The sequence below is a fragment of the Orbicella franksi genome, chromosome 10, assembly GCF_964199315.1.
Source record: "Orbicella franksi chromosome 10, jaOrbFran1.1, whole genome shotgun sequence".
Classification (NCBI taxonomy): Eukaryota; Metazoa; Cnidaria; class Anthozoa; order Scleractinia; family Merulinidae; genus Orbicella; species Orbicella franksi.
The window spans coordinates 1,056,667-1,067,686 of NC_138154.1; the positions used below are offsets into that span (position 1 = coordinate 1,056,667).

Consider the following 11,020-nt stretch of genomic DNA (forward strand, 5'->3'; position numbering starts at 1 on the left):
GAATTTTCAAATATCTCGAGTAATGCGGTTACTCATTTATTATATGACTGAAAAAATTGCAAACGCTCGGGCGTTAATTTGCACTGCACCGCACTGCAGTGCAATTTGAAATTAAGAATAAACGATAAATTGGCCTGCTCTCAACCAATCACAATGAAGTAATTTCTCAGTCATATATTATAATAAAACAATTTATTCTATCCACCCTTGTTAAATACGAGATGAAACCAACAAATTAAAATGGAAAGAAAGCACAAAATATTTGGTCAGCTCCTTGAATGCCTAAAAGAGAAACAACAGTAAGACTTTTAGCGCTATCATTAGCATATCTGAACTGCATGAAGAGAAAAATTCTCTGTGAAGAATTCTACTACTCCGCTAGCTAAGGCGTTAAGCAGGCAGGCTAAGTGCCACAGCGCGCGCTTTCCATAGCGATGATTCTAAATTTCGTCACAATACAACCGACAGCTGAGAGGAATACAATCACTTGGAATTTGCGCTACTCAATTTCAGTTGGACAAAATCTTGCAATGGGAAACGTGTGCAGTGTTGCGAAATCATGGCGAAATTGTAAGATATTATTTTGCGTTTTCCAATCAATTTTTATGTAGTTACGTATGTTTTTTAACTTAAATGAATTCCCGGTTTTGTTTGTTTTAGATAAGAGAGAACTTAAAGAATGGAAGAAAATGGTAGAAAAACAACTTACTGAAAAGGTAAGAGAGACATATGATGCAGAAGTCAACTAGAAGACTCTCAATGTTTTGGGAAGAAATCTGAGAACAGCGCTTTAAGATAGTTGACGATATATACTCGTTGGGCTAACACTTAAAACGTTGGATTTCCATTTTCGCACTGCAGTTTATCTTAAATCTTTTACACTGTATACTGTATAACAGTATGTAATATAATGATTATGTTTTGTAGAATAACGCAATAAATGATCTTCGAGACGTTTTACGAGTACAAACCAAACGGATTAAGGATATCCGTAGGGAAAATGAAGAACTTTTACAAGCCACTCAACAAATTGAAAAACAACTTCAAGTAAGTACCATGCAAAAACGTGAAGCATAACAGAGTTGTACTGGGGTGAAACCAAATTAACTGTAGCTTTTAAAACGAATATCTTAAAAACTACAAATACCAGTTAAAATATCTTTTTTAACAGGCTAAATGCAATGAAGATGAACTAGATGAGAAGTTTGAAATTTCTGAAAACCGTACGCGAGTTTTGCAGGTAAAACATGAATGAGTTAATCTATAAAACATATTAGCCATAATTTTATTAAAGAGAGTTATAGTACGTTCAGCAAAGATCCCAGGTTTTGATTCGCGGAGATCAGTTCCTTCGACCTCGGAGTATCTACTAAGTTTCTATGGCAACAAAGATTAACTAAATTTTAGGAGACCTCCAAAAATCACCGAGGAACAAGCGATTTGTTCAAAGATTGCCGAAGCTCAACCGATGACTTCCGAAGTGACCCAAAGTTTCCGGAGCGCTGAAAGTCCGAAGAATTAGACGATGAAACTAAACTGAAAACCGAAGGTTTTTGATTTAGTTTGCTTGTTTTACAGAATTGCAAGGTAGTGCACTTTCTTGAGAACTGTTTCAACGAAAAAAAAAAGGATAAAAAGGTTAAGTCGGCGTGCGAGCCAAGTGGCCTATCAGGCCGGAGCTTATCTCGGTTTCTGTAGCATGAAGTGACTAGGGGTATTTCTACTCCCCCCTGGATGGGATCTAGTCCATCGCAGGGTTACCCCCAGCATTAAGTTCGCCAGTACCCATTTATAAACCTAGGTGGAGAGAGGCACTATGAGAGTAAAGTGTCATAGTAAATGGTTTGAACCCGGGAGTATCAGTAGTTTGTATAGCGTGATCGTCCTTAAAGGTCATCCTTAAAGTTACACCGAGAGGGTGTATATAATGACTTTGGCATTTCTTAGGCTCAGAACTAAATTCATTAATTGATCCATTGTTGTTATCCATTTTCCAGAGCCGTGTATCTATTCTTACCTCAACGCTGAGAGAAACAAACAAGCGAATGGAAGACATGGCTACAAGCCTTGAAACTACGAAACATCGGGAAGAACAAAGCTCAGCTTTGATTCATTCCACTTTAACTGAATTAAAAGAATTCACTCAAAAAGTTAGCGATGTTGAGAAGAAACTAGAGGTGCTTGAATCTAAAGTTCTTAGAATTGAGAAGCAGGTGAGCTATTCAGAGACAATTTCATCCAATCAGAAGACAGCTTTAGACGGCAGTCAGTTAGGTGAAATACCAGATACAACTCGTACTCAGGCCTACCCTTCCTTGAAACAGAGACAATCTGGTACTATCTCCAGAGAATGAAACAGACTACGGAGTTGGCCAGTTATATTTTGCTATATGTCCAACATCAAGTGTTATTGGCTTCATCATGTTTCCCATTGTTCTGAAATACGACCTTCGTTCGTTACTGTAACGGTTCATATCAACATCAAATTGTTGGAGATTCTGTCCGCCCTCAACGAGACAGTGGCAGCCTTTGTATTGTTCGATAAGCTTGATACGATACAAGTGGTTACGAGAATATCATATCTTTTTTTTTAATTTCAGCTCAATCAGGAAATGCCCGCTAAAAAACAAGCGTTACTGAAATCTCTGTTACAGGAAATTTACGAACTTGAGGTAACATCTATGAAGCATTAGATGCACCGTAAATGAGTGGCATCTGGAATTTAGAGAGTAGTTTTGAGCATAACTGTTTGACTTGAGTTTGTTCAACTTTTTCTCCACTCAGCAACCATCACTCTGCAGCACCGACTAACGAGTCACTTTAGCGCTTTCCGAAGCCGTTGCAATATTACGGATTGAGAGAGCCAGGGCTAAGGGAGACTACCCTGCAAGCAAACTCGCTTAGAGGTTGGGTGTGAAATGAAAGAGCTTAAAACTCATCACATTTTGTTTCCGATTTAGGCTAATTGGCCACTATGGGGACTTACTTGCAGGCTAGAGGGAGAAAAAATTGCAAATTTCGCCATTCTTCAATTTAGACTGTAAGGAGTCAAGACCCTATTTCAGTTAAAGGATTGGCCCCCGATTGATCATACGTCAGTATCACGTGGGGATAAAACTGCTGAACCAGCAGTGTGCGGAACAGTAACGCATGACGTTACTCGTTTCCTGTTCAACACACTAAAATCGCTCTGCTCATACGAATTGACTGAAGCTTGAAAAAAGTTGCCGAGCCGGTGTTTTCTAGTTTATACCAACTCTGATGCAATCAGTTTTAATCTTCTCCAGTTTTGCCCATCCTTGCCCCATTTTTGGCTTTTTCTGTGTTTCGAGTTCTTATACAGTTTTAAACCGTTAAGGGCCCAATAACCGATTTATGCGCGCGCTCGCGCGCGTTGCTAAGGAGGTGAAATTTCACTTCCGGTTACTTACGTCAGCCTGAGCGCGGAAAATAAAAACAACTCAATAACTTGCAAATTCGCTTACATTTTAGATGTTTTTGTGTTTCACAAAATGCAAAGTAAAAAAAGTACAAGCAAAGACAAAATAAGAAAAAGACAGAAAAACAAGAGCAATAGAAAGAGAAAAACTAACTCAGTTTGGCTTTGTTTGATCTTACCGAAGTGCGCTGCTAGTGTAAATTGCGCACGCGCTGATAGGGTAACTTCCAATATATATCGGGCGCACTTCCGGTTTCTTTAAATGCTAAAGGAAACTCGGTTTTTCATTAAATCCAGCCTTTTTCGACGGATTTCGATTAAAGCCATCGTTGGAAAGATAGCTATGCATTCCTTTTTCAAAATCATGCTTTTTCCAGGAAATTACGAATATTTTAATATTTTAAAATTCTCTCAAAATCTGACCTTTCAAAAATGAAACAAAATCTATGCATAGTGTAATGAGGATTTAAATTAAAATATTAAATCAATGAAAAAAATCCCGATAAAGTAATTTGCCTGGGAGCCTTTGCGTTTTTTCAGTATTAGTCACATGACCATGGGCGTGGCCTGATGACGTCATCACTAGTGTTACTGATCATGAAAAAGTTAAAACACATGAAATAACTCTGAACTAACTAAAAGTGATGAGGTTATATGAGAATAAATTTTCCTTAGCAACCGCTCAAAAAGATCAGTTAATGGGCCCTTAAGATATTTCGGTCAATCCTCTGACCAATTGGTAAGGACTGGAATTTGTCTTAATTAAAAATTACTACTCGACATGACACAAAGTTGTCCTGGTCAGTGCTCTTAGGGTCTCTTAGCCTCCATTTGGCTTCTCTTCCCTTGCACTGGGTGTACATACTGTCTTGTTTCCATCTCGCCCCTCATCCGGACCCCTGGATGGATGACACACCTAACCATGAGATATCTGTTTCAGGACGAAAAGGACGGTTTGATAAAATTTACTGAAGAAGCTCTTGGGATCAGAGAGGAGGGCAGAAGATTTCAGCTTAACGAGAGGTTGAATTCCACACTGGATAAAAAGCAGTAATTACGTTTTTATTTTATTTAAAACGCAACGATATCCAGGGTTTTATTTGTAATTCTCGCAACAACATTTAATTGATGAAGATTTGTTTTATCTTACACAATATTGTACAGATTGTCATGTTAGACGTTGTTATGCTCACTATCAAATACTGTAAAATCCCATTCCTTCCTTCTTTGATCGTTTTAATTTGTCTTTGCTCTCCTAAATTTGCTCTCCCAAAGGTTAAGCTTTCCTTCCGTTCTTTTGCAGTCTTCAGGGAGGACACCAGATTTCAAGCTGATTGTAAAAAACTAACGCCATACACGAACATTAACAACTTAACTACAATTATTATTTTGTGATTATTCGGTAATAAGTGTCCTAATAAAGCTTATTGGTTCTCTTATTGGTTTGGTTTTGCCCAAAAACCACCGGTAAAAATCTTCCTTGATTTTTAGATTGATTTAAAGATTTTAAATTTCTGACTACTACACTTACTGTTTACTAAGACAATTCTGACTTGAAACCAATGATTGACCTCTGCAATACCGGTGCAGTGCTCCACCAAATAAGCTATCAAACCAATTGGGGGTAATATACTAGTAGATGATTCAGATAAGCAATACATATGTAAAATATATATTTAAACTGCGGTAGAAAAATAGTGTTTATGCAGTTGTGAACTTGATATAGGTAGCTGTGAAAAAAAATCTGAAAAAATGCTGGCTTGAACATGATCTCTGCATGAATGAGGTGAAAAATACTCAAAAATAGTTCGAGATAGCAGGGCTTCAAATTAATTTTTCTTTTTTTTGTTTCTTTGCAACACTGAAAAACAACACAACACAAAAATACAGTTGAAAAATATATAAACTATTTAAAACTGACCATTTTGTTTTATATTCTAATTGCAAAACATGCTTACAGAACATTCAATGCTACACTCCATTTGTGATACTTACAATACTAGATACTCTTAATAATAATTAATAACAAATTTTTCAACAGGAGGCTTCGCTTACTGAGGTATTGTTCGCAGAGTTCCAATTTTGGTATATCTTACTAATCAATTAAATAGCCAGAAGATCCTTCTCATCAGTTTTCAACTTTTTCATTTTTTGCCCATGTCCCATCAGAAGTTATCTTGTACTCATCATTCTTATATTCCATAAGGTAATTTTTCCTTCTGTGAAACACATGTTTATAAAGATCCTCATAAATTTCACTCAGTGGCTGTGTTCCGGCTAGCTGTGCGATAGTCTTGTCATATTCCCACTGACTGTCACCTAACATGTGAGCATATTTCTTGCCCAACCCAGAGCAGACTTTTTCTTGGAAATCTTTCTCTTCGTCATCATTCATATCCTTTTCAGATGGTAATTTCTTCTTTCCACTCAAAACTGCTGCAATGTACTGAGCTTGCAGGCTGAACAGTGGAAATGGACACACCCTGAGGCAGAGCCCAATGAATGAGAGTGTGGGATATTTTGTGTTAAAAATGTGTTTGTAAAGATGAGTTACTCTGTTATCACACACCTCAATATTACAAGCATCACTGAGGAATGGAAAAGAGAACTCATAACCTGTACAGAGTAAGATGGCATCAACTTTTCTCTGCTGTCCATCATCAAAATGAACTGTCCCATCTGTGGATACAAGTGATATTGGTCTTTGTTGCTTTACGTTGTCTGGAAGCTTACTAGGAACATTGCCTTTATGGCTAAGGAACACTAGTTCGGCCTTTGTTGCAACTTCAAGGCAAATGTCTTGACCTGATGCAGCAGCACCAAGAATGACCACATGCTTTCCTTCAAAGACATCAGGATGGCGGTAATCATGGCTGTGCATCAGTAGACCGGGAAAAGATTCAAGACCAGGAATGCTTGGTATTAGAGGAACAAAAAAATGTCTGCAAAGTAACAGGAAATAAGAAGTAATCAGAAAAAAATGTTTCACAGGGAGTATTATGCACTGAAAAATTAAATCAAGAGATGACATTATAGAAGAGTATCACACAAACCACCTAGCCATTGAATACCTGACAACTTGGAGAGCACCCCTCCTCCTCTGGCAAAATTAAATGGTTGCCACGAGGAAACTTGATGGTGGTATCTCTGATGGGTTGAGATACAACGTTTTCAAACCAGAACAAGTTTTATTAACAAAATTATTAGTACTAGAAAACGTACCCAGAACATACAATGACAGCTTCAAACACATGAACTTGAGATTCCTTAGTATCGACATTTGTCACAACCACCTCCCATTGCCACTGGTCCCTGTCTTCACCCATGAGTGGACTAACACTTGTGATGGCAGAGTTAAAATGAATGTACTTATACAAGTTAAAGTGACTGGTGTAGTCTTCAAGGTATTTGAGAACTTGCTGATGAGTCATAAATGATTTCCATTCTGAAGGAAATGGAAAATCCGGAAAGGCCATAACTTCTTTTGGAAGATTGGTTCTGAAATATGGATAAAAAACAGAGAGGGAAAACAATAAAGAAATGTTGTGTCATAGGTACATTTATCAAAGAAACATAACACACATTGTGAAGTAAAAGGAAAACAAGCCATCTCCCTTTCATCCTGGCATTCCCAATCGATGAAAATCGATTGTTGGAATGCAATCGATATAATCAATATAATCGGTTTTAATTTATTGATTATTATGGACTGCCCCAATTAAGCAATGAAAATTGATATTTGTAATTCAAATCCTCGTGATTGCTATCGATTACATTGATTTTCATTGATCTTAATTGCTAAGTCTTGAAAGAGGATACTTTTAATTTTCTCTTGAGCAATGCATAACTCTTGGGATAACTTAATGAGATTAATCTCTATATAATGCAGGGATGTCATACTGACAGAGAGAGCAGTCTAAGGTTGCTGAGTGTGGATTTACTGTGACAACAGGAGAATCATTTATCCTGGAAAAGAAAATCTCTAGCTGTAAAGAGACATTCTTGGTGGGATAACAACAGACGTTCGACTGGATAAAAAAAAAATGAAATGCGGTTTAATGTGTAACGGGTTGTATCTTGTAGTCATCAAAGGAAAATGGGCTCAAACAATTCAAAATTTCCTTTGAATTCCTTTGCTTTCATCATGAAGAAAGCAAATCTCTTGTGCATTATGTTTTTTTGCTGCAAATGAAATAAAACTAGAAAAATTAATAACAATCACTGAAAATCAATAAAAATCGATGAAAATCAATAGCCACAACTCGCTTGATCATTGATTTTCATCAATTTCAGATATTAATCGATTTCAGATATTAATTGATTATATTGATCATGGGTTTTCATCGATTGGGCACACCGGGCTTTCATGTGTCAACTGGACACTTGGGGAGTGGCACTGATGGGAAACGCTCAAATTTTAATAAAACATCTAGCGTGCATCAAGAAAAAGTATCTTCTACCATGAGAGCCAATTCTGGTAGCCAAGGCACAAGGGTACTAAGAGTCATTGCAGGGTTGCCCCCCCAGCATTATATTTAACAATTAGACCTGTGGCCCTTGAGGGTGAAGGGTCTAATTGTTTTAGTATCACCCAACTAGTCGGACAGAAAAGGCAATGATGTGTAGTTCCAGAAAATATCCATACCCACCCCAAGGAAGGTTAACGGAAATTCCAAGGGGGAGGGGGGGTTCAAAAGCCCAATTTTTTAAAGGAAAGTATGGCACTAAAATGGAATTTCCAGAGGGGGTGGGGGATCATGCTAAAAAACCTTCCATGGGAGTGGTATGGATATTTTCTGGAACAACACAATGAAAGTAGCAAATGCAAGTTGAAGAAATATTTATCTGGGAATAAAACGAAAGAAAGCGTCACACCTGATTGTGCGAATTTCGCTACTCGAGGACCATTACTAATAGTTTTCTAGTAGTGCAGCCGATTAAAATGCAGGATTTGCATTAGTCCACTAGTTATGTGATACTAATTGATTTTCCCAAACTATTTATACCGCAGGATGAGAGAGGCAGTGTGAGAGATGATTGTGATGCATGTGAAGTGTATAATGAAACCAAGGCTGAAGTCTAATAATATTAAGTGACTGAGCAAGTAACTTTGAGGGATGGAAACAAGAACAACCTAATCTCATGTGACCCTTGTTCATTTGGACCCATTTGGGATTGTGGCCCAAGTAAATGAATTTAATTCCACCTATTACTTATTTGCTTTCTCGTTCAATTTCACAGAAAATAATCCAACTGTACGAATCCATTTCTCTCTTCAGTTCATATTATAAGCTAAGAAATATCAGCACCCTCCCCCGTCCTATAAATAAGATGTTACCTAAGTTTCAGTTTTGCCCAGCTTTCCCGGCCTAATATTAAAAAATACCTTTTACTTACCTAAGATTTTGGTAAATACTCGAGTAAATTGGAAGCCCTCGTTCATCTGTGCCTGTTTTCTCGTTGTAAACCCATGTTCCACCAACAGAAGAAGCTTGCTCAAACACAGACACGTCAAAAATATCCATCTCACTCGTAAGATGACGAGCCGCAGCCAGGCCAGCACCTCCGGCGCCTATTACACACACTCGAATCAGCTTCATCATTCTACAAATTGATGAGAATTTTCAGAACTGTCGGAACGGATAAATTTGTGTTTTAAACCAAAGTTCACACTATCAACAAGAGATATGCCAGTTATGTCATCATCCCGGGCATCATATGACGAGTGAGCCTGGAGACGGTTTTAGCAAAGAAAAAAATAATAAGTCCGCAATGCGTCCAAGTAAAACAAAGGTATAACGCGGAGGAGCGCATTGTATAGCTCTGGTGTTATAGCCGACATCAAGAGATTAGTTGATAGACTTGGGACTTGTACATGTAGAGGTTGATCTGCCTTAGGTTAAGATTGCGCTTAAAGTTTTTTACTAAGATTTTTTGGTAGATTTCCCTTTTATTGTCTTGTCATATTCCTACTGACTGTCACCTAAACATGTGAGTATATTTCTTGTCCATCCCAGGGGAGAGTTTTTCTTGGACATATTTTTCTTCCTCATCATTCACATCCTTTTCAGATGTCAAACAAAGTCAAACAAAGTCCGTTGATCCAGCGATGGCCGGTTATATTTGAAAACTTTGTAAACCATCCACGGCTTTAACCTGTAGAGTATTACCCTCCCCGAAGCCATATTTCTAAGATCTAAATCTAAGACATAGTAGTGCGGGTTTCGCTCAAAAACCAGTCTATTCTGTTTCGTTTCCTGATATTTTAATTTCAAAATCTTGAATGTATGCAAGGCGGGACTTTCGAGAGAGTCAAGCCGAGAAAATTTGCTCTGGGAGAGCGGGGAGGGAGGGGGGGGGGGGGGTTCTTAAATGCCATCTTTTCTTGGCGGAAAATTGCGCCCACGTCCGCATTTGTTTTGAGCGAAACGATTGTTCCCGAAAACAGAAGTTTTTTTTATTAAAGAAAAGAAAACTCATCTCTATTGTTATGTCAACAAACGATAGCGGAGTTGATATTAATACGTTTTCAAGACAGGATTTGATTGAAACAGAACGTGAAAGAGAACAACAGAGAGCGAGAATTAATTAAACAGGCAAAAAGTTTTGATACCATACAGTGAGACATTTTATTTATACAATGCTTTCATAAACTTTACGAGTAGAAGGCATTCGAGGCAATCGTCTTTATCGCTCTTAAAAATTATGAAAGTGTCAGTATGTTATTACATTTATTGTTTTTTCTTTTTCTTTTTCTTTTCTTTTTTTTTACAATTGGTACCTCTTGGGAGTGAAAAAAATTCAACTCGCGCCCACAAAACAGTATCTTGGTACCTTTTGGGGGTTCTTTTCAAATTTCCAGCGAGCATCCACATTCTTTTTATATTGGAATTTCCCTGGACCAGGTGAGTTTTGAAGTTTTCTTTTTGTTAATAGAGCCAGCCGCTTCGTAGACTGCTATAATTATCTTGTGTTTAATACGGTTTGAAACCAAGAAACTACGTCATTCTCCGTGAAACCTGCAAAGTTCGCAGTACTTGGACTTCTCCTGCTGCTTTGATTTGCTTTCTTTTGTTTCCCATTACGTTTATACGTTCCGAATTGTACAGTAATCTAGAAATGTGTCGTACCGTTTTCACTCGCCTTCTCTGTAATTAAAACAAAAAAAAAAAAGTTTTTTTCCTTATTTCCAGTCGTTTGTTCTCAACTCCCCATAACTCAAACCTTTTTCAATTTCTCTCGAAGATTCGAGTTATCGAGTTATCGGGTGTTGACTGTATTAAGTTATATACTTGGCTTTACTAACATCACTTCTAGGTACTCCAGACTTGTTGTGTCCCTTCAAGTTCACGCCTAGATTTCTTTTTCTTCCGTCTGCGATAAAACTCTTATTTTTGCAGCGTTTGCTTATCGACAGTTTCTCATAATTTTTCACAATCATTTAATTTGATTCACCAAGATAAGGAAGAGGCCTGGTCATAATAATAATCTGATCATAATAATACTACAAATGTCGAATGTATTTAACTTTGTAATTAAGGTGATTCCTCACATTTGCATTGCGCATCCTTATTGCGCATA

At 37.5% G+C, this 11,020-nt stretch overlaps 2 protein-coding genes across 3 annotated transcripts; one reads left to right on the forward strand and one right to left on the reverse strand.

The window, feature by feature from the left end:
* Window positions 1–530: 530 nt before the first annotated feature.
* On the forward strand, window positions 531–4,493 carry LOC145499884 (uncharacterized). The gene is made up of 7 exons (XM_081479408.1): window positions 531–570; window positions 661–716; window positions 928–1,047; window positions 1,172–1,240; window positions 1,998–2,213; window positions 2,601–2,672; window positions 4,380–4,493. The coding sequence occupies exons 1-7, from the start codon at window positions 531–533 to the stop codon at window positions 4,491–4,493; spliced, it is 687 nt and encodes a 228-aa protein (XP_081335534.1).
* A 5-nt stretch (window positions 4,494–4,498) lies between these two features.
* LOC145499883 (uncharacterized) lies at window positions 4,499–9,674 on the reverse strand. Of its 2 annotated transcripts, none has more exons than XM_081479406.1 (3): window positions 8,837–9,674; window positions 6,662–6,937; window positions 4,499–6,381 (listed from the first exon to the last, which is right to left on the reverse strand). In XM_081479406.1, the coding sequence occupies exons 1-3, from the start codon at window positions 9,040–9,042 to the stop codon at window positions 5,568–5,570; spliced, it is 1,296 nt and encodes a 431-aa protein (XP_081335532.1). In that variant the 5' UTR covers window positions 9,043–9,674; the 3' UTR covers window positions 4,499–5,567. The 2 variants fall into 2 exon arrangements, with proteins under 2 accessions (XP_081335532.1, XP_081335533.1); XM_081479407.1 differs by having other exon boundaries at window positions 6,662–7,621; window positions 8,837–8,912.
* Window positions 9,675–11,020: the final 1,346 nt, after the last annotated feature.